At 40.2% G+C, this 23,712-nt stretch overlaps 3 protein-coding genes across 11 annotated transcripts in view; all 3 read right to left on the bottom strand.

Annotated features, from left to right (window-relative positions):
• The window catches only part of LOC137800085 (transmembrane protein 266-like), a 44,576-nt gene extending 39,427 nt beyond the window's left edge, over positions 1-5,149 (bottom strand). Inside the window, exons 1-2 of the mRNA XM_068597141.1 lie at positions 4,506-5,149; positions 3,628-3,753 (exon numbers count right to left, since the gene is read on the bottom strand). Of these exons, the coding sequence (XP_068453242.1) occupies positions 3,628-3,641 (14 nt within the window). The 5' untranslated portion in view covers positions 3,642-3,753; positions 4,506-5,149. The remainder of the gene's footprint in view (positions 1-3,627; positions 3,754-4,505) is intronic.
• Positions 5,150-6,304: 1,155 nt separating this feature from the next.
• On the bottom strand, positions 6,305-12,146 carry fbxo22 (F-box protein 22). Its single transcript, XM_068597022.1, has 7 exons — positions 11,752-12,146; positions 11,295-11,427; positions 10,926-11,013; positions 9,464-9,562; positions 8,140-8,292; positions 7,855-8,020; positions 6,305-7,613 (listed from the first exon to the last, which is right to left on the bottom strand). Exons 1-7 carry the CDS (start codon positions 11,880-11,882, stop codon positions 7,220-7,222), a joined length of 1,164 nt encoding a protein of 387 aa, XP_068453123.1. The 5' UTR covers positions 11,883-12,146; the 3' UTR covers positions 6,305-7,219.
• A 748-nt stretch (positions 12,147-12,894) lies between these two features.
• On the bottom strand, positions 12,895-22,352 carry LOC137799490 (tropomyosin alpha-1 chain-like). 9 transcript variants are annotated; one of them, XM_068596587.1, is made up of 10 exons: positions 22,239-22,352; positions 21,685-21,810; positions 19,240-19,373; positions 18,014-18,131; positions 17,728-17,798; positions 17,521-17,596; positions 17,354-17,416; positions 17,065-17,134; positions 16,366-16,444; positions 12,895-14,828 (listed from the first exon to the last, which is right to left on the bottom strand). In XM_068596587.1, the coding sequence occupies exons 1-10, from the start codon at positions 22,350-22,352 to the stop codon at positions 14,807-14,809; spliced, it is 873 nt and encodes a 290-aa protein (XP_068452688.1). In that variant the 3' UTR covers positions 12,895-14,806. The 9 variants fall into 9 exon arrangements, with proteins under 9 accessions (XP_068452688.1, XP_068452759.1, XP_068452558.1 ...); XM_068596511.1 differs by lacking the exon at positions 12,895-14,828 and adding an exon at positions 15,804-15,936; XM_068596658.1 differs by lacking the exon at positions 16,366-16,444.
• Positions 22,353-23,712: the final 1,360 nt, after the last annotated feature.

Genomic DNA, 23,712 nt, shown 5'->3' with positions numbered 1-23,712 from the left:
TCAGGGGAGCAGGATTCCCTGGGGCCGGCAGATAAAAGTACATTGTGGACTGTAGAGTTGTGGGCCAGGTAGGAAAGGTCATTATGTGACAAAAGTTGCTCAAGGGACTTTACTGACCAAAACAGAAGGTCATGAAAGTAACTGGGAGGCACTGGCGCTGATGAATGTTCTTCCTTCAACAACTGGAGGTGTCTCGCTCATGACCCTCGTGACCCCTACGCAGTAACACAGACTTACAAGCAGCCCCAGGGAAATGAAAAATAATGCTTTGTTTGTTTAATAGCAAAAGCTGCTTATGAACATCAGCATGTCAGCATTGACATTGTGAGCATGCTAACGCTAGTGCTGTACATCTATACAACTTAACATAGCCGTTTGCCTGGATCGTGTTTAGGGGCCATCTCTCTACTATTGGATAACATATAAAGCCATAAATATCCCACACAAAAAATCTTTAAAAGCCTAATTACATAGAAAGAAAATCCTGACATGAACTGGATATTGATTACTTTTAATTTAATTTGGCTTCAAAGTGAACTTTAATATCCTGTTTAAACTTTTATTGGACACGTTTCATAAATCCTAAATTCCACGTACACTTTGTAATATAAAAATATGATCTACTTTTCTCTGATTTAGATCGACTAGATATCAGTCCTATTAGCAGTGTTTGTGTTCTGGATATGTGTATGTCTCGGTAGTATTTAGTCTAGTACAGTTGAAAATGCTGCCATAATATATGTGCAAATACAAAATATGAATCTGACGTTTCCTACTTTAATGTTTTGAGAAATTATATTTAAACCCACACATTATATTAAACAGGTGTTTATCACTGCTTATCACCTCCTTTTGAAAAGTGTAACGGCAGCTTTGAAAATAAACTTTCTGTGGGAATAAAGAAAATGCATTTCCATCTGGGCACATTTCATCCTGAACCACACTCCACAAAGCTCTAGTGGACCAAAGGTTCAACACACACACGTTAGATTAGGCTGACCACAACGCCTGAGGATCAAAAACACACCCCAAACTTGGCCAGAACATGGAGACAAGAAGCAGATGTTCTCTGCTCCCACCAGCTGCTGTGGGGAACTTTGAAGAAGCTGGACATCATCGTATATTAGTGTTACACAATCATCACATATGAGTAAGCACAATGATTGTGGAACAGTAATCACTGCAAACCATTCCTAAAATCTCAATTTAGTTAGACTCAAGATCTAAAACAGCATATAGAGATTTCACACTTGCGCCATACACTAAATAAATGTATTTTTCTTGCTGCTATGAGGGTGAACACTGTGTGTAATTGTCATCTTTGCTGCTGACTCACATGCAACGTAATATGGATTTCACATCAAAAGATGAAGATGAGGCAAAAGAAAAACTGTCAACTTTCACCTACGGGACTTCACTGGCATCCAGATTAAACGAAGCTAAAACAGCAACACCTGCAGTAAACACAATACTTCACCTCACCTTTCGGTTGCCATGTGGTCAGTATACACCTTGGTCCATTCACCCAACAGGGTTGTCACGGCCATAGCTTCGAAAACATTACTTGATGTTTAGCAGTCTTCATGTTGTAGTGCAAAACATGTGTCACATCTCCAGAATTTAAAGATAGCTTCAGGTAATTTCCTACAACACCCCATTCAACTTCCAGAGGACCTTTCGTAATTTCATGCCAGTGGATATTAATGGAGTCTGCCAGGCACATTAGCTCATTAATAATATTGCAGATTAAACTGTGATGAATTAGTGGACTGCACAATGCACTGTTCTGGCCCTGGTGTGACCAGCCTCTTATCTGACCTTTACAGATACAAGCTGTGTGAGACACAGGAGACACAGAGACCCATGTGGGCAGATGAACATAAGCCTTACTTACAATCGAAAGAGGTCTGTGGACCTTTTTACATTTTGTCAGTTTCCAATAATAGATTATTTTAATTTAAACAGACACTTAAGGGAATACAGGTATTGAAAGATTTACGGAGTCAGATTTCTGTGGACTTGTGAAACTGACTGACTTGTGTTTTTGCATCGACGGAAAACGAGAGACAAAGTCAATTCTGTACTTCTACATTTGAGGTGTTGCCTGTGACAGTTTGAGCATTGTGCAGAATTCATAGCAACAGCTGTTATCTTTTTTAATTCTGAATATTTAATTCAGGAAAGACTGAGTGTATTATTATGATGGCATTTCCAGAAACAATTTAGTGGCGTAAAACCCCACAGATAAGGCTGATTAGTTTGAAAATGACAATGTTATAATGATGTATGGTGCATGAAGCTGGAATGATATAGGTGTTCACTTGAAGAAAAAAACGAAAGGATGGCTCCAAATATCACCAAAGATAACATTTGGAAAGTGGCCATTTTTGATATAGAACCAGTACTTTCATTATTTAGATTTCAAGTACTTTATAACTACTAAATTGTGTGTGTTTTACACTGTTATGCTCGTACCAAAATAAAAGATCTTAGTACTTCTCCCACAGCTAAAAAAAAAAAAAGACTGATTTGACAGAACATTTAAAAAAATAAATAAATAAGTAGGAATAAAACCCATGTGTGTTTCTCATTTGAGATGGTTTTGTTTTTCTACAGTTTCTCAAGTAAATGATCATCAGTCTTCAAGAGTGAACGCTTCTTTCTGGTGGACTGTCAAAAGCAACTGTGAGCTATAGTCATCTGTTTCAGGATGCATTTCACCTTAAAAGCAGCATGATATGACATTGCTACTGAAACCCGCTGAGCTCTGTATGGGACCACGAGCAGAACTGGTTCTCTTATAAAAGCACAAAGGGAGCAATGAGTTAGGGCTATTCATCTAGGTCAAGAGAATAAATGCAGTGAGTTAAGATTAGACAAATTAGAGAGTCATGCTATGTCAGCAGAATCATGAGTTAACAAAGAATAATGATTTTCAGCGTTCTCCCTCTCCTCTTTACTTTGTCGTCACACACAATCACATGCATACACACAAGCTTCAGCACGCTCCCTCTGTAATGCATCAGCTGTTCTCACTTGGAGAGCACAGTTTAAAAATGGAAAGCTGGAAGAATACTGGGGGTGGAAAAGAGTTGTTGGAAAAATGTGTTAATTCATAATAGACATGGATAATAATAATCTATATGTTGTTTCACAGCGAGGATTAACATAGTGACCTACGGCTACAGAATGGACGCTCTGTAATCAGCGTTGTGCAGGTTTGTTTCTGCATCTTAGTGTGCGTCTGCGTTTAGCATTCAGAGTGACGAGGGTCAGAGGCACCTCAACGGTAGCAGTGTCTGCGTGAATAAAGGTCATTATTGTAGAAAAGGAAGCACAGAAACATGGGCAACTGTGAAGAGAAGAGACTGTGTGAAGAGAAGAAGTTGAGATTTTAAAAAAGCACGATGAGTAAACCAAGTGTAAGCAACAGGAAGGAATCTATAAGAATGTGATCCATATCCAACGGGCACTCAATTCTGCATTTTTGACATTTGACCATACATTTTTATGTACTACACTTTGACCCATTTTCTTTCGCCATATGTAGAAACAGAAAGGAAAAAAGTATTGGTTTTGAATATGAGAAGAAAGTAAGGAAGACTAGAAGCAATTAACTGTACTCACTCAGTGTTCGCCATGATGCTGGCTGATGGAGAGTGGAGAGATGTAGAGATGGTTGTCAGTAGGTTTTCTCTCAGTTCTGGCTGCAGTTCACCTTTTCACCTGATAGACGGTGCTTTCATTCTGAACCTGGGGAAAAGCATTGCCATTATTGTAAGTAAAGAACTTATGATAAAAGTTAGTGCATATATGCAAACATAGCAAGATTCACAAATCTTACATACAGGTCGAATAATATTCGGGTTGGCTCTCTGGTGACTTTGATGGGTATTCCATAAACATTTAAAGAAAATTGAACAGCCAAATGAAGCCCCTTCTAAACTACATCCTCTACAATTGGTTTATTTTATCTGATGATGTAAAATATTAAATTGGTGGAAGTAATTGCTTTCTCCCTGCTTGACTAGCCATGAGGATGCTGTTTGAGGGATAAGGTATATCAACTAACTGTGTATATCAGCCACAGTGATAAATGTCCAGGTGACAGAAAACCCCAACCCTGCAGCTGTATCGGTCAAAGAAGACGTTTTGGAAAAGTTGAATGCCATACAAATTTCAAAAAACAATAAATACTACATTGCCAATAGAGCCAAGGCCATAATGCACATAGTCCACAAAAAAAGACAGTTGTCACCCCAAACTTAAGGGAACTTTTGCAAATGTAAACTTTGAATCACAGCCTCAAAGCATGTATCTGCTTGCAGCTCCGGGATCAAACGTTCAACACAAATATGTTTTCAAATCCTGCCATCAGACTAATAAATGCATCTGTGATCAAAACGATTTACTTGCTATCAGATTCCAACTAAAAGAGACTTCTGGTCACAACCACCGAGAGCTCCTGGCTGCATTCATGATGTATTCGCATGCAGAGGACCTACCTGTGTGAGATTTACATTGTTGACGGGTAATCGTGCCTCCCGCTGCCCCCTTGCTGATAGTAATGTCTCCCTCGGTGATGATCAGAGTGAGTGAAGCAGCAGGCTCGCAGTGTGTGTAGGCTGCAGCTATCCTTAGCACTTTTGCATTGGACGAGCACTGCCGCTGCTTCCGCTGCTCCCACTTGCACCGCTTGGATTTCAGTGCAAAACCAAAAGGGGGTCTGACGCTCAAACGCAAGAAGCATTGTCACTCGCCAAGATCATAGTAGCGTCTATAAGTGTCATTCATACTGAGCAAATGACGACCGTTTTTTTGTTGTTTTTTTTTGTTTGTTTTACGTGCAGCCTCCTCCTGGCTCGGAGCGGTGAGGGGTTGCGTGTGCTGTCTCAGATCCAGGTTCCGCTCCTCGGCCGAGGGTTTCCCCGGCGAGCGCAGCGGGGAACCCTGCGAAAGGAGCTGTCCAGGTGCTGAAGCGAGCCCGCCGCAGCCTCGGCTCTCTGTCTTCTCCCACCTGGTTTCCACGCAGCAGCAGCAGCAGCGGCCGGGGAACACGATTTTATCCAAACGCCATCAAAACACTGACGTTCTCGTGCCTGAGACTGACAGTAGCCAATGAAGCGTGTGACATTTGCATCGCTCTGGTCACGACATAGCAGTCTAAAAATATTGTCTGTGGGGTGGACGTGTGCGCGTGTGTGCGTGTGTGTGCGTGTGTGTGTGTGTGTGTGTGTGTGTGTGTGTGTGTGTGTGTGTGTGTGTGTGTGAGTGCGAGAAAGAGAGAGAGAGAAAAAATAAAAGCCTGAGAGTGGATTTTCTCAGTTCCCGATTGAGGGCAATTTGAGAGCGGATTATCGCCACAGATGATTTTATTAGCTTTACGCCTGGTAGGTCGTCCCTCTCCGTGTCATGAGCGTTTTTTTATGGTTTCCCAAAATAAAGATACTATGGGAATATAAATTGCCTTTACAGCAATTGGCTTAACCGTTTGTCATTCATCGGCATTAGCCAGTCGATGGTTAAACCGCACATCAATCAATCTCGAGCGTCTCTTCCTTTATTTCAGCACGCCTGGACGTGGGCTGCTGGAGATGTTATAGGCTCACATTTCAGGGTGTGCGTAAATAAGGAAAAGTGGTGAAAGTAGTAGGTCTGTAGTACAACCGAGGAGGGATACGTAACGCCCCGCGTGTTGAGGGACTGGGTGTAAAGCTGCTGCCGTAGTGGTGGCGGTAAAGAACGACAGGAAGACTCGCAAACATACGTATTGAATGTCATTTATTGAGCAAAATGAGCAGAACATATATTTGGCACATGTAGAAAAGTGCATCATCGGCAAAACGTTTTAAATGAGCCAAAAACACCAGCTTAAAATACTGTTTACTTTCCCATTCAAAACCTGTAAGGGCATCTTTGTGAATTAAAATACAAAAGAAGCCTTCAAATTATTTTTTTCGAAACATATTGGAATTTTCTCAAAAAACAACCACTGTGGCAGCTGTTATCTGAAAGCTGAACTTCAACATGTAGTCGTAACTGATCAACAAACATATACACATACTGGAAATTGCACCTTCGTGTCATCAGAATATTATTCTTTGTGAGGAAAAAGTGTGGCAACAATCAATGACAGAGCCATTGAGAAAATAACACATTTATAAAGCATAAATGAATCTTTACCAATATTCTATTGTATAAAGGTATGTGTCACATTTTGATCTCATTTGGAGTCTCAGGGTGTACCATCAGGATTTCACTAATAACCATTAATATACACAAAAAACATCATCATCATCATCATCATCATCATCCTTTACGTCAATTAATCTTATTTTCTAACTTTGTAAAGTATAACTATTTATTTGAAATTGTAACAGAGCTGAGACTTAAGTGAGGTGAAACAGCGTTCCTGCTGGTCCGTGTCACTTACACAGCCAACAGGGCCGCCGTTCTGCTCTACTTTCTCTTCTGTTTCAGGGGGATCTCCGCTGCAGGAGACGCAATAAGCATGAAGCCCAATCATTAAAAGTTGGAAGTAGACGATATGACCTGATGTGGACAACAACAACAAAAAGGAGGCACTGCAAGATTCTGAATGCCGCCACCATGCCCATTTGAACCATGATATATAGATATCTAGCAAAAGAGTATTTATTTGTAGGTTAACGCATATTTTTATTGTAAAAACCAAAAGTGTAAAATGTAAGTAACAAGAAAAGGCTTTTAAATGAAGATTGCCTTGATTGTGTGGAAGAGGGACCACACTCCTCTTACTTACATGAATAAAAAGTGCCTGCGCTGAATCACCAACTACAACAATAGCTTGTGGGACACACAAGTGTATATTTTAACTTACCCGCAAAACAAACAGAACACGAGGTGTTAATGTCAGTGGGTAAGATATGTATTGAATATGAGGGAAATTTAGGAAAAATATATACACATATATTTTTACAAGAGAGCTCCATCACATTTTAATACTAATACTATTAAAACTTAGTGAATCTCTCGTTTTAATATGAAGCTGATGGTCTCAAATGGACACAATTTCCCAAATCATGCCTTTACATTGGCGAAAGGGATCATTTTCCTGCTTTATGAGCGGAAATGGTGACAGCAATATTTAATTTGAGTGACACTGTACAAAATATTTCTTGTTCCGACTTGCGGTTTCTTTTTTACTACCGTTTGGTCATTGTCACTGTGGGTCAGTCCGTCAGCCTAAATGGACTAGGGTCATGACTGTAGTGTACTCATGCTGCAGACTGTCCGTGTCAGTGTCGCACAGCGTGTAGTCGTCTTTAACGATTCGGTCGCAGCCAATCTCGCCGTTGCCAAACAGGCCGAAGAGCGGGGTGTTGGGGAACACCTTGTGAAAGGCCTCCGCCTCTACGTTGGTCTGGTTGTGGTAGTAGTTCTGGCCTCTGCCCACGCAGGCGAACATGAATCCTAAGGTGTTCCTCTCTGGAATTTTGGCTGCTTTTAGCCGCTGGATCGTGGCTTCAGCTGCCTTTGAGTTGCTGACGTCTTGGTCCAGGAGCACAGACGCCCCCTGCACTTTAGGGCCACTGAAGGCTAGACCCACCACACCATATGACCCCTGGCTACAGCTACAGAGTGAGAAATGATGGGAGAGTGAGATTGTGAATATTGAAAACATCTTTTTAAACATCTCACTCCTAATACAAAGATACAAATGATGGGAGTTTGAGATGGCTGAAGAACAGGAAATCACAAAGGGTCAATTGCAAGTGATTTGTTTTTGTCAAGCCTGTCTGACCTATCAACAGAAACTTTCAATTTTTATTTTTGTGTTAAAGCATTACTCCTTAGTGAAGGACATAAACTCACCAGTTTCTGGGAGGAGAGAAGACACTTTCTACCAGCCCTCCAGCGATGAGAGCTTTGGTCTTTGCCAGAGGCTCCAGTATCTGGCTGAGGAAGTGTACTCCTCCAGTTTTATATGCCTCATAGACAAACAGCAGTACTACGCGAAGCTCTGGGTTGTCAACTAGTCCTGGAAAGAAAGTACAACAAACTGATACATTAAAAAAAAAAAAAAAAATCTGGAAGATTTTATAAGTTTTGCATTTCTCCGTTTAGATTATTGAATAATTGCTGCAAGCCAACACTCACCTGCTTCTTCTAGAGCCGTTGGGGAAATGGACTTCTTGCAAAAATGAAAGGGCTTGATGTTGACACCTTCTATGCTGGGGAGCATGAGTGCAAAGCCAGCCTCCCCCTCCTGGTACTCTTGAGGAAGGCTGGAGCAGGAGCCACTGGGAGTCACTGCACAGAGTAGCAGGCATGAGGTAGAATATTAAGTTATCAATGCTGAAGAACAGTGGGCACTAGTAGGCCCTTGTCATTGATGACTGAAGACACATAATTGGATATTTGCTCAACACCATAAGCCTCTGAAAAAAATGTACATAAGGAACACCAGGCATGATTGGATTACCCTCAATCAATGGCGCTAAAGGCAATTCTACACAGGCTCAGTTCAGAGAGTTCAGCAGACGAATAAACCCCCGTGCAAATGAGAAAACCTTTTTCTATATTGTCATTTATCTACAATATTATAAGACACTCGTACACCTTTTAGACCGGGGGTTTACATTTTTGCTGAGCTCACTGGTATGCAACTGAATTTGTATATTACGGAAAACATTTCACTGATTCAAAATAAGCAAATTCAGCACATTAGTATCTTATTCGTCCCCATCCTCCAATTTATGGAATTCATAAGCAGTTACGGAGAAATACTATGTCTAGGTGTATCACATGTCATATTTTTAAATACTGTGCAAACCAATTACCAATAGGCAAAGATCTACTGACAGACTTATTGCAAGTAATCTATATATTTCAACCTAATCCAATCAAAGATTTAATTGAATTGAATTAGATTTGTGTGGAGACCTTGTGCTGACCCTCATCTGCAATATCACAAAATGAGTGTTATCACAAACAGCTGAGGCTGCCATTAAACCTGATCAACTACGAGAGCCTGACAAGCCCTCATCCCGAGGAAAGAGAATATGGCTGATGGAGAGTCACTTCTCCGCAGGGTTGTGATTATATGGAAAAATGGGGAGCACAGCACCGCGCAGACGAGGCAATCTGTCAGAGGGAAAGGCAGGGAAGCGCCCGCCGCCAGAGGTGCTTTACAACTAGGCAGCAGCAGTGGAGATTAATAGTAGTCCTCTGTGGTGAAAGGTGAACTATTCCTCTTTGATGTACCTAAGACAGCTGGTTATCTTTCATTTTTTCTTGAGTACCCTAGCAAGATGAACATGCTAGGCCACATATTTTTTTAAGCTCTAATAATAAACCTTTTTATATAAACATTTAACTACATGATTCCTTTATGAGGCTACCCATTTTTTAGTGGGGTTTCATTAGTTTTCTTCTATATGAATGGGGAAATATGAAAGAGACAGAAAAGAGGAAGACTTACAGACGACGCCTGGTGTGGTGATGCCCATGATGTCACAGCCTTTCGGGAAGAGCAGGTTTAGTTCTTCAACCGTGTCGGGACTGTGGCGAATCTTTTTGGCTTCAGAGAAGTAAAAAAACATTGAGAATGTTGACTGACTTATTGTAAACTTATTATTTTCATATGAAACATAAGCATAAACCTCAAATTCAAGAGCACATTATGAAACAATTTTAGATTCACAAAAATGTACACTAGCAAAGCATTGTTAAGTCTGATAAAACACTGCTACAATTCAATACCTATAATAAACTACAAAGCAAACTGACTATAAACAGACCTGAATGACACGTTCAGTTTACTTACTGTTTTTTAACAAAGTAAACAGTCATGATAAAAGTGTCACAATACTCAGCCATAACAATAAAACCTTGACTATTTAACGTCACAACGACATGTGCTACTGAAACTGCAGCGTTAAAGATGAACACTGGTCAAAAGTTAGAGCTAACCAACAGTGAACAGGTCAACATCATAATATGCCAAAAACTCTGCCTCAGAGCTCACTAAATCACTATCCAGTTATGAAGACTACTGCAAAGAAAGTCATGTTAATTCTATATCCTATGAATTTAAGTAGTCTCGCCATTAATAGTGGCTTCCAGTTAATATGATGGTACCCATACACACAATCCAACTTATGTTGTATTTTAGTAATAGCTACATATCAACAATTAGATGATGCTACTTTATACTTTCAGTTAACTTCATCTCAGAGACAAATATTGTACTTTTTACTCCAATACATATCATCTAATTTTTCATACATGTCCTGTCCAGCAAAAACCATGCATCTAAGAGTTTGTTGTTTTTGAATGTTGGTAATAAATTTAAAGATGAAAACTTCTTTTATTTTCCTACTTGTTAAAGGTAAATAATACATTTTAAATAGTGTTGGGTAAGCTGGAACACGCATCTTCACAAAGCTAAAAACAGGACTGTTTTTCTAAGCTCATGAAAAATGTACTTTGTGGATACACGTGGTTCTCACAGACAGCAATGCTACAAATATATGGTGATCTTATAGAATGTGATGCAGTGCTGTTAAATTATCCAGCAGTAAATAAAGGAGTTACAAATAGTGCATTCTTAGACATTCACAGGCTTGAATTACAATCTACACATTAATATAGCAGTAATATTAATTATTAAAAAAGCATATCAAATAGTAAAACTCAACTCTGTTCCTCATACATATTACATAGTTTTACATAATTGAGGTTTGAATGAAAGTCTTTTACATGGAGTTTATTAAACTTTTAGTTAAATAAACGATTGGAATATTTCTTGCACCCCCTTTTTTATTTTTTTTTACAAACAACTGTGCATGATACAGTACTTATCCCTTTACCTGACATATTCTGTCACATGAACACAATATAAAATAGGCTAACAGCCGTGAATACCAATATCTAAGACCAACCTTTACTCTGTCTGTAGCAATAAGATCGTCCAGCAAAGCCTTCAAAGTCCACCAACGCCAGAACTGTTTTGGGCACAAGAAACACTTTCTGCAAAGAATCACAAGTAAAGGGCATGTGTTAAAACATTTATGAATTGCAATATGGATAAATTACATTAGCCAACATGCACACCCTTCTCTTTTTTTACACTAGGGATTTTAACCCAGGACCACAAAAAAAATATAATAATTCTGGCGGAGCATGGATAATTTCTTCCATCAGAGTGTTATCCACACTTGTGCAATCTGTACACACCACGATCCTTCAGAATATTGTGCAAACTGCGCATGCGCCAAGTAACGATACAGGTCTTTAAACAACACACTTACCTCAACCTCCTCAGCCAAGATGCTGCAGAGGACGTGGGCCTCTGTGTTAGACGGCCCACAAGCTGACACCCAGGTCAGCTGCTGCTGAGTCCTCAGCACCCTCCGAGCACAGTTTCTCCATAGTCGGCACACACTGAGAACCAGAAACAAACACGCACACACGCACACGCAAACACACACACACACACACACACACACACACACACACACACACACACACACACACACACACACACACACAGCTTTAAGCTACTGGCTAGCTCACGTTAGCTTGGCAACACACAATAAACCTGTTAGCTGCAACAAGTACAAACACGTTACGTCAAAGTAAAACGACTCCTCTGACACTCTGGCTGCCACATTAGTTTTCTATCTGGTCTATATGTCTGTGGAAAAAGTAGTTTCGCTTCCATTCGACAGCCATTACCGTTAGTTAAGTTAATGTATTTGTCGCTACCTTGCGATCCGGAGCAGAGATTTGGTTGGTACAAAAGTCAGAATTCGCTCAACCACTTCGGCGACATTGCTGAGTACGTATTCAGCTTTGCTGTCTTGTAAATACGCGGTAAATTCTTCATTTTCCCCCATATTTTGCTCTCAAGTCGTGGTCGGGGATTTCCTGCAGACTGCCCAGCTACAACCTTTCAACTCTGCTCCTGCGCCGCTGCGACACACTGCCCCCCTGCGGCGAGGAGGAGCTGTGGCAGTTTAAAGTTTCCCCTTATATTTTCTGTTTCTTGTTCAACTTAATTATCTAAATGATTGTTTTTGACTGGTAGTTATACAAGAAAGAACATTGCTGCTCAAAATATTCTCATTTGTACAGATACTTTTTTTTGTTCCCTTGTGAAATGCTTGTCATTTCACCTTTTCATAATTAATTTATTTTAAGAACATGGAGCAAAAAAAAGCCATACTGAGGCCATAGACCGTAATATATTCCATCAGTCTGTATTGGCATCAGTCACTTATTATTCTACTAAATCCACTGTTGCTGTTATTTTTGGAAGTTGTAACTTTTTCATCATTACATTAATCATTTGCCATGAGCATTTAATGTGTTGTAACTGTTATGTTAATTCTGTACACATGACATCTATTGTAAATATGTCCCATCTGGGGAGAGAGATCCTCTTCTGTTGCTCTTCCATAAGTTTCTTCCCCTTTTCACCCTTAAAAAGTTTTTCTGGGCGGGAGGTTTTTCCTCAACCGATGTGAGGGCCCGGGACAGAGGAAGTTGTGTGTACAGAATGTTAAGCCTTCCAAGGCAAATTTGTAATTTTGGGCTATACAAAATAAATTAAAATCAGTCACATTTCACTGCACTGGTGATGCACGGAGACACAATATAGTTCATGTTTAAAACAGTAATACCTCATGTTGTGTTTCTCATTTGAAATACAAGTGACACATCTACTGTACAAGTTTGGAGCTCTAATTTGCTTTGCTTAAATTGAGTGACAAAGAATACAATTTAATAACATAGCCACATCAATGACAACTAAAAGGTTTCTCCTTAATTCTTGCTGGAATAAAAAAATAATTAAAAAAATATTTGCAACAAAGCCAGACCTGGAATAAAGTATACTTGATCCAACCATTTATTTATGATCTTTACTTTTCCAAGATAAAATGGGAGACACAAAAAAGCAAATGATTTCTCAACATGAACAGAAAACAGAGTATAGTGTGAAAATGTTTCTTACTTAGATGATCAAACAGTAGGCTACGGCAACCGTGCTAAGAATTCCTTCCTTGCAAGGAAGTTTACGTCACACACTAAATGAATGTTTACAATACAGAATAAACAAAGACACAAACAACTTTACAAAAACACATAATAAAAGTCCCTTTTATATAACCGTGGCTTAATTTATGGCTTTGATGACAACGATTATGTGCAGTGCATTTCCCCCCCAAAAAAGGGCAAATTCTCCCAACATATACATGTAATCGTTAAAGATATGCAATGAACTATGACTGACCTTTGATTACAGAGGGCAAAGAAAACAGTGCAGTTTAACTTTAGCTCAATAAAGCAGTGTGTGCTACCTTGTATAGAGCTGCTTTCTTCAGAGGACACTTATAAACACAAGGCCAAACATTTACTTGGAGCAGCCGTATATGGAGATCCGCCATATTCAGAACAGACGAGGCAATGTGAGGAGAGGAACAGAGCTTGGTCAAATGTTAACCAACTCCATTATAGTGTGATCCAGCATCTGCTTTACGTTCAGGCCTTCTTCTTTAGCACGTGTGAGTTCATCTGTTAATATAGCATTACAGGGGTTAAAAATCATAAACAAACAAACAGCCCAAAGACACACATGATATAAACAGACAAAGCCCAGGAGAACAAACAGCGTAGCTAGCATTCATAAAGTACGCACATATTCTTAACTACAATACTGTAAGTCAACTCACTCAGAAGTTTATACTCAAGCTATAGACAGGGCTGCAAATAGGTATAGTACAAAAGAATGTCCCATTTCCAAGGTTTAAAATTATGCTCATGACCTCCAGTACCGAGTCCATGCAATCCACTCCAAAGGATTTTCAGGTCAAACAAAAATGGGATCACTGATTTAACCCCAAATTGGAGACCTCCACCTTTGCTGCCACAAAGTCTACCCTCCACAACTCCCCCTTGTAACTCCTTAACATTGTTACCAAAGCCATTTTAATTTTAAGCTTAAAAGTTGCACCATTACATTGCCATTTGATGTAATGGGCACATGCGCCACATATATAATCATATATGACGACAACAACGTATCTCTAACTGGTAGGCTCATATTAACCGATAGATGTAACGTGGTCAGCACCACATCCTTCCCACTTCAAACCAAGGGATTCTCCACCCTTTGTTACCATTTCGACTTAAGTGAATTCAGAAGGTTTGTTCATTAAACAAAATCATACTCATACAAATTGTGAGATTGGGGACAGCCTGTCAAGAACAAAAATAATAAAGTGCAAGTCAAATATTCTTTAAAAACTAAATAATGGGCAGTTTAGTTCTTAGGACAGCTGGATACTGCCTTGTAATTTAATTAATTCTTGGTTATTTGTTAAAAAAAAACTAATAACTTGTCTATTCAGTTTAGCGAGGATTTACAAGGATTCTGGACCCAGAGAGGCATTGTATGAGCCTTCCCCAGATGTCGGCCACGAGCACCCTCACCAATTTAAGTGCAACAGCCCCGTCGATAACCGAGTAGTACATATAAAAGCCATTCTGCAACTTTTCATAACTTGAGGTTGCCGGCCCTCCCACCTGTTTTAGCATGCGTTATTGTGAACATATTACATTGTATTCACGTTTGTTAAGAGCATTACTTGGTTTAAGCTTTGTGTCATAGACACAGTTGTCTATACCCTTGTTATATCACAGCTTGAGACAATATGCCTAGACGTTTGAGATTCAAAAGAATGAAAGCATTCGAGAGCTCATTCCAGTTTACGCGTCGTTTAAGGCTACTCTCAGCTCATTGGTCAGGAGGCGGTTTTTGTCAAGCTGCTTGTATAGATGGTCTTGACAATCAGGAAGCAGGGAAGAGAAAAAAGGGAAAGAGAAGGCAGGTTAGTACAACAGACAAATGGTTAGTGCTTTGACGCTAATCACAGAACAAGTGTCAGTTTGTACCTCATGATCTTATAATGCAAAGTGCTATACTACCAGAAGTACTGAAGACGGACCGCCCGCTCTATGAACCCTACAAACCAACGCTATAGCTTACCCCATTCATCATTTACATTTCTATAAGGTCTCAACAGCTGTCACCATCTGACCTGGCTTCCCATGGCAACGTGCCCTACTCTTTCCTTTTGTGGTTGCTGAAGTCTTTACTGAGAAGTTTTTATTAACGTTTACCCAGTGATATTGTAATAGTACTGGAAAAGACAACACTAAAATCAATTTCTAATGGTATTCTTATTTCAGGATAGAACTCCTTTCCTTAGAAAGAAGGATGCAGACATCTTAATGATGCAAGTTGATACTTCAAATTAAATCCCCCGGTGGTGCAGTTGATCTTTTTGGCCACTAGAGTGTGCTCAAGATACCAGAGTTTGGAAACAGTTTTTACTCCAAACTTGTAATTACAATCCAGAAAGCAGCCGCACAAACGGCCAAAATAAAGCAAGTAACCTGTCATGACCGACACAGTGGACACTGTCATGACCGACACAGTGGACACTGTCGTACTTCATCTAAATCACTAGTTTGAGCAAGGTAAAGACAATAAATAAACACCCCAACTGCATCGTAACGAATAGCAGTCCTCTCAAACTGAAAAAGGAACAGTAAATGTGAGCGCTTCAGAGTTTATTCAAATCGCCACTCAACAAAACAACTTAAAAAGACATGGGAGACATAAAAAAAAGGAGGGACAAATGGAAAGGGACAAATATAAATGAAGAAACATTCCAAGAGAAAGGGGAAAGTGCTGGCATAGATGGAAAAAATGTTTATTTTACACAAAGCAATACGGCTTAAAGGTTTGTGTGAAATCGGAACAAATGGATGGCAGCAGCCCAATGTGCAGTAAGGAAGTACAGAGACAGAAAGTTGGGCTGTGGTGCACAGAGGAGAGATGATGATGATCAACCAGCTTCTGGAGTGAGGGGTGTAAAAGTTTAGCTGTAAAAAAAGGAACAAAAAAAGTGTTGGAAAAATAAAGAGGTATAGTAGATAAAATGACTTAAATGAAAAAAATGATGCAGAACAGAGCCAGACAGACTAAGGAAAAGGAAGCTTATGAGGAAATGTGTCTAAGTTACAAAAAGCTATAGAGAGACTAGCACCACTCCGAAATGCAGTTAGAAGGTAACTAAAAAGGTTTTGCAAATCTAATCTAAGAATCAAGCACCTTTAATTCAGACACACATCAAGGTTAGGCAAGCAGTGAAAGAGGATTTCTAAAAATCTACCCATGTATATTAGAGTTGAATAAAAAATAAAATCACTGCACTCAAACATGCCACTAGAGGGAGCTATTGCATAATGGTAACAGGGTTAGTGGTGTTGAGAACCAAGGCACAAAGCATAAACCAGCATGTGGGGAATTACATGGACGTCATGTCGTTGAGGGCGTGGTCCAGCTCCTCGCTGATGGCCTTGTACTTCAGTTTCTGGGCATACAGCTCATCTATTGTGTGGTAATTATTTTAAGGTGGCAGTGAAGGATTTGCAATGAAATAAGACAAAAGAAACAAATAATAGTCAGAGAACAAAAGTCAAAAAGGACAACACAAATAGAGAAACAAAAAAAGAGGCAAGACAGAAATAGTAAGACAGCTGCTGGTGTGTCAGATTCCTGAGGAGTCACTGAGAAACTGCATCACATGTTCAACGACCTTGTGAGGACCGCTACGGACTCGCTGGCCTTCATCAGTCACTACACCAGAATGCCAAATGGCATTGTGGTGAGAAATGTTGTTGCTCACATGATCACTGCGTTGTTTTTTCCCTCCATGACAGAGAACCGACAGCGCGGATATTTGTACAGAGGCCCATTTAACTCTCTGCTGACCAGATAAATGACCTCACACTGCACTAGTGTTTACAAAAAGAGACACTTTTTTTTAAGGGTATCCCTTTGAGTAATTACTAAAAACCAGAGCTCACTCTATAAGGACACCTAAATAAGGGTTGGCTTGTTGAATAGCAACTGCCTTGTACATCACAATTGCACTGTAACAGGCACCATTACATTCTGTAAAAACAACTTGTTCAAATGGCTAAGAATGAAGTGGAAAAGACTCATACCCTCCAGGTCATCAATTGTCTTCTCAAGCTTGGCGACCGATCTCTCAGCAAACTCAGCACGAGTCTCAGCCTGAGTGGAGGAAATGTTAGCATGAAGAGGTTTACAATAGCCACAGCCCTGCATGCACTTCAAGTGCTGAAAAATGAAAATATCTACATAGTATACTTCATTCAAGTAACTATTGACTCATCACTAGTTTCAAAAGCCACCTCACCGAAATGATTATGGAAGGAATATATATATACATACACATACACACTATTAGTATGCTAAATTACTTTAACTCACCTCCTTCAACTTGTCTGTAAGAACCTTGATCTCCTCCTCGTACTTGTCCTCCTTCTGCGAGTACTGTGGTTGCACACAAAGGCCAGAGTTAGGCAAATATACAAGATGATTTGAAAACGCACTTACCGGGTTCATGTCATGTTATTTGCAATGTTTCGTCTTCCTACCTTCTCTGCCTGAGCCTCCAGAGACTTCAAGTTGTTCTGCACCGTTTTCAGCTCCTCCTCCAGCTCAGAGCATTTGCTATTGGTTCATGGTTTATTCAAACAAGTAGGAAGATAGAAAAAAAAATCTAAATTTAATTTGCCTGAAACATTATTTAAAGTTGCGACTTGGAAGGAACAGAAGGAGGGAAAAGGGAACGAAGTTGTTACCTCTCAGACAGCTCAGCGCGCTCCTCTGTACGTTCCAAGTCACTCTCAATGATCACCAGCTTACGGGCCACCTGAAGTCACAACATATAGAATTTAGTCTCACATTGATACAGCAACAGCAAGACAGAATACAATTTATTTTACAACTATAACTCTGATTATTTAGGACTTGGCAGCAATAATATGCATCTGTCAGGAAGTGTCCATTGATGTCAGCTGTTCCATTAAAACAACAGAATGTAAACAATGCATAGTTCAGAGTGCAGTCAACAGCTGAGAAACATGCCTCTTCGTATTTGCGGTCAGCCTCCTCTGCAATGTGTTTGGCCTCCTTCAGCTGGATCTCTTGCAGCTCCATCTTCTCCTCGTCTTTCATTGCCCTGTTTTCAATGACCTTCATGCCTCTGAATGAAAGAAAACGGCATGGTGGGTAAGTCACAGGCACAACAAAAGGCCAATATGATTAGACAATTCCCTCTTGTAAGATCAGTATATTTTCTTAGCGCCCGGGAAATTACATTCTTCAGTACCTTTGGTGAAGGTGAGCTGAAATTTGAGGACTACCCAGACTTTCACACACATTGTATTACCATCTTGACAAAACAGCTGGATACTTTACAGAAATATTGGTTTCATCCTATGATGGTGGCCAACACTGTACGTGAGGACTGTGAGCGTGTAAACACCAAGTAGAGAGCCGTCACACTTGATTTGTCTAATTTTTCAGTGTGTCAGTCATCTGTGACACACTTTGAACTGCACTAGTCTGCATGAAGGTGCTATTAAAAAAATGTTTGATTGATTAAGAACATGACACACACTCATGATGAGGTGTGTGACTTCATTCACCATGCTGTCGATACCTGCACTAGAAGTCATCATTACATTTTCAATCAGCCGCTAAAGATGCTTCCACTATTAATCAGGAAATATTTTGCATAAAAAAAAAATCTATATCTATCTATCAACTCAACAACGATAATGAGTCATGCCAAGACGAAAATCATCATCTCAAAAAACTACTTTTCTAGGCCTTTGTTTCAATTTGGTACAAATACTTTACATTAGTGCAATATGACTTCCGGCCACCAGTGGCAGAACTGAGCAAAATGTTAGGAGCGGGACTCCAGAAGCATGAGTCAGGTGCAATCTTTGATTTTTAGTATGCTGAGGTTTTACAGCAACATCTCGGTGCGAGAGTACTCCAACACATTTTCCCCATTTGTAGAGACACTGCGCACCAGAAGGACCACCGTACATCAAAAAGTTTGCAACAGCCCCAAACTGATACTTTGTAGAAGTGATTCAGGACTGGATTTTCTTGCGTTTGTGACAAAATATTTTAGGTTTTGACAGTCAAAGAGTATATTGCACCAAAACAATGAATACATTAGGTGATAGGGAACCAAATAAAAATACAATTTTCTGTATAATACCAAGGAATAACAAAGAGTCTCATGAGTGGATTGTGTTGACCAAGTGGGGTCTGTTTAGCAGGTGCAAGGTGCCCACCTCTCGCTCTCGTCAGCAGCCTTCTCTGCCTCCTCCAGCTTGGTCAGTGCTGTGGACAGACGCTCCTGAGCACGGTCCAACTCCTCCTCAACCAGCTGAATACGTCTGTTCAGGGAAGCTACATCACTCTCAGCCTGGGAGAGCAGAACACATCACAAACAATCAGATGAAGTGTATTTGTATGGCCTAACCTCATCATGCACGTTTCAGTGGGCTTTGCAAGCGAACGACATCCAACCCATCCCATACTCTCCAAGGAAAGCTTGGGCTGGGTCAGGACTCAAGAGCCTGGGGGAGGGCTGCAGAATTTAATATGCATTGTATTTGCAGGCTAGGGGCTGGACTGGCATTTATCTTCTTTTAAACCACATTTTAAACCCACCACACGTCAACAGCACCTTTTAAAGACAATGCCAGACTACTTTAGGCGCACTTCTTTACCATGTCTTTACCATGTCCAGTCAAGCCTGCACTCATCGTAATGTGCTTATCTTGTCCCATGAACTGCTACAAAACATGGCTACAATTGAGTAATTCGAAGGGCGGAAAACAACTCCCATGTGCTCCAACTAGCTAGCCTGCGGGAGTTTCACAAAGGACAGGTTTGATCTCAGAGGACCTGCTGCTGCAATGTTAGCCTACTTGTTACAGGCTGCTTCTGTATTCGGGGCGTGCAAGGTGGCGTCCCTTCATCTCCCCATCATTACTCGCATCCTATAGTGTGCTAATTTCAAGCATGTCCACTTGATACCTGACAGCATTCGAGCAACACCCGTCGCTGCCCCGGCCTACCAGACACCCTGCTTTTTTTTTAACTAGATTTTCGCCTAATGCAGCCTGCAGGCTAATTGCCTTAAATAATTAGGGGCGGCTTACTGATTCCCTCGCACTCTTCTCCTGGTTCAATTCCCGCTGTAATATCGCTGCCCGGTCCTCCGCCACATCGGCTTGGTCTTGCAACGACTTGATTTTCTTCTTCACAGCTTCCAGAGAGCTTCCACCGGCCATTTCTGCTCCTTTTTTGTTTTGTTGGTCTCAGCTAAGCTAGTTTTCTGTGCGGGCTGCCTCAATGCTGACACATACACACACACACTGGGAGATGCGGCGCGTTTGATCCCTGCCCCCACCGCCTTTAATCGACCGCTGATGAGATTGTGATTGGGACATGCCGACAACCCCGGAAGTGCCCGTTTTTACACGCAAGAAATAAACTATTTTTTATGAAATAAATCAACGTGCTCTAGTTGTGATGATTACTCTTTTGAGTTGCTTTTCAATTTAATTCATTAAGTTTTTTTTTCTACTTTTTGTCTGGTATTAATTCATCAGGCTGGTAACTTGAGCCAACCAATCAAAATCACAGCTCCAAACAAAAGACACAGTCATGGTCATGGGCTAAATTACAATGATCCTACTGTACATATAACTAATTGTCGAATTAGCGCAACATAGATCATATTATTATTATAACTATTATTTTATTTGCATACTCCCCATTTATTTGCACTCTGTCCACCCGTATTTGTACTGATTAGCCCCCACACAATTTTATGTCTACGTGCAGTAGTGTATATTGTTGTGCTATGCAGACATGATGAACTTAACTCATATATATATATATATATATATATATATATATATATATATATATATATATATATATATATATATGTGTGTGTGTGTGTGTGTGTGTGTGTGTGTGTGTGTGTGTGTGTGTGTGTGTGTGTATACTGTATATATGTGTGTTATGTATTTATTGATTGATTCAAATTGTGATTATATGGAATGTGTAATGTATTGAGGAAGGGTACCTCTATGTTAATTATTCCTCATGCTTCATATTGCAGAATGCACCTCTTATCTGTCGCTTGTATCCGTTTTTGTACTTTTTAAGTTTCCCTATCAATCATCTTAATTCCTCTTAATCAATCACTAAAGTATATATTTGGAATCAAGTTTATCTTGTATAGTCTTATGTTATCCTAATAATATTGTTGTGTTGTTGATGTCGTTGTCGCAGATTGTGATGTAAGCCTAATTGGTGTAACATTAAACCCACTCAATAAACAGGTAATTTCACATTGTTGGACAAAGCTGTAAAGTGCCAGCTGAAACGAAAACAACCACAACACTGCCAAGGATTTTAAATGCAAAAATATTGTCTTAAAAAGCGGACTGAAATTTTACATTGGACCTCAGATTTGTCCAGATGACTGAATGAAGCCAGCTATGTTAATGCACAAGAGTTAAATTGAACCATTCACATAACCCATATATCTATTATAATTCATAATTGCAAAAACTAAATCATTTGACTAAATCTGTATGGGCGCTGGTAATCTTAGTTTTGTAAGGGGACCCAAAAGGTGGTTCAAGGTCAAACCATTAGACAATGGGTGACCCTCTTATTCTCCACCAGTCAGTGGTACTGTCAGCCAAACTCACATCCATGGCTTTCTTCTCAGCGACCTCCAGTTTCTCCTGCGCATCCTTCAGGGCTTCAGAGTACTTGTCCAACTCATCCTCAGTTGACTTCAGCTTCTTCTGCAGTGCTGCTAGGTCATCCTCAAGCTTGATTACAGAAAAACAGAAGATGTACTAACTTGCAGACAGACACCATTACTCTCAGACTCAATCACAAGAAGTACTGATATCTCATAATTGCTGTACTTAACAAACTCCATATCAACTATTTAGAAACGCAACCATTCGAGGCTGTTAATATTAACATTTGATCTGATAACATATTATTTTTAAACAAGGAGGAATCTAAAAGTAAATGTAAACAATTCCCGTTTTGTTGCCAACTTCATGAAGTCAAAATAATGAAGTACAACAAAAACACATATATATTATTATTTCCAAAATTGTATTTACTCAGATAAAGACACATATATGAATCCTATTCGCAGGATACGAGACATGCAGAATCACGCAGCATTGTGCCATTGGCGCCTGTGCGTAAAAGCACCACAGCAGGTTTCCCAATGGGTGCCGACCTGTTTGCTCCTGTCCTCAGCAGTTTTCCTGTCTGACTCGGCCTGCTCAGCTCTGTCCAAGGCGCTCTCCTTGTCGAGCTTGAGCATCAGCATCTTTTTCTTGATGGCATCCATGGCTGCTTATTGTCGGGGTGTCCGCGTAAACCAAGAAGAAACTGAATGAGCGGATCGGAGCGTCCGAGCCACACTGAACGGCCAGCTGGAGTGCGAGCTCGCCTGAGTCTCAGTAACTCAAGTATGTCATTAGGACAGGCAGTTAATGGACACCCAATACGTTTTTGGAAACCACTGCAGCTGCTCGTCAACGCAAGACCTGTCTTTTCTTGTGGATCTCCTCAGTGATTCGTTCTTTCTCGACATTTGACCACTGCTATGACTCTACATGGGTGTAGACGTCAGGAGCAGGAGGAGGGTGCCCCCTTCACACCAAGACAGTTCTTCTAAGGGGGGTAAAAGAGAGAAACTTGCAGATAGTTATCACCAAGGAAAAGAATGCAGAGGGGACTAATTAGAAATAATTTGATCATGTGTCTTTCGATTTATTATACTTTTTAATTCTGGATTTGCTCAAATAAAGGATTTTAGTCGCTGTATAATAAATCATATACATTTCAATATATCAATAGAGATTGCAGCTAGAATGATTTGGATCAGAGCTATTCATGTAAGACAACTACACTGTATATGATTGTTCTTCCCCTCCCCTGTGGGGGGTCATAGAAGCCATGTGGCTTGTTTGTCTTCCAGGGATGATTTCAACTGCTCCCTCGTGGCATAGTTTGAACACCCGTACAGCAATCAGATACGCTTTGCTCTCTGTAGAGATATATCATCAAGCTTGTTCAACTCCATCAGTTAATACATGCTTGAAAGTTATATCTCAAATGTGCCGCAGTGGATATAGTGGCGTGCTCCGGGGAAAATACAGAAGCATTGGCATTTTGACAACCCCCCTCACCGTGCCTCTGTGATAATTCACAGGGCCCCTGGCACAGCCGCAGCTGTCATACACAACCTGTGGTCTGGACGGGTAGATGGTAATAATAGTTATAATAATAATAGTTTACTGTCAACTACGGTAATTCATTCTCATGTTGGGGGAATTGGACCTTGAGAAGAAGAATCAAGCTCCATATGTGGCTAAATATTAGTTAATGGGTGTTAATGGGATGTAAGATGGTCTTCAAATCAGATCATAGTGGTTACTTTGTGAACTAATTGGGAGAAAAACAGGAGGAATCGTGACCCAATCAGACACATAAGATTTGAACAACTGAAGAAGAAGCTTGAAGGATCCAACAAATGCTGTCAACGTTTTGATAATTAATTTGAAACTTCTTTTAAGAATATTTTCTATGAAGTTTACTTTTTGCACAAATTGATTTGACCATTTTTCTTTTTTTTTGCATCTCTTTGGTAGTCCAGGCATGGACATGGAGCTTTTTTAAGGCAGTCAGCTGTCACTGTGTTGTCA

This window comes from Clinocottus analis, unplaced genomic scaffold (assembly GCF_023055335.1).
Source record: "Clinocottus analis isolate CAN_PGR_092001 unplaced genomic scaffold, fCliAna1.0.p SCAF_1, whole genome shotgun sequence".
Classification (NCBI taxonomy): domain Eukaryota; kingdom Metazoa; phylum Chordata; class Actinopteri; order Perciformes; family Cottidae; genus Clinocottus; species Clinocottus analis.
The sequence above is the reverse complement of the archived record's forward strand: the minus strand, read 5'-3'. Positions and strand labels throughout refer to the sequence as shown.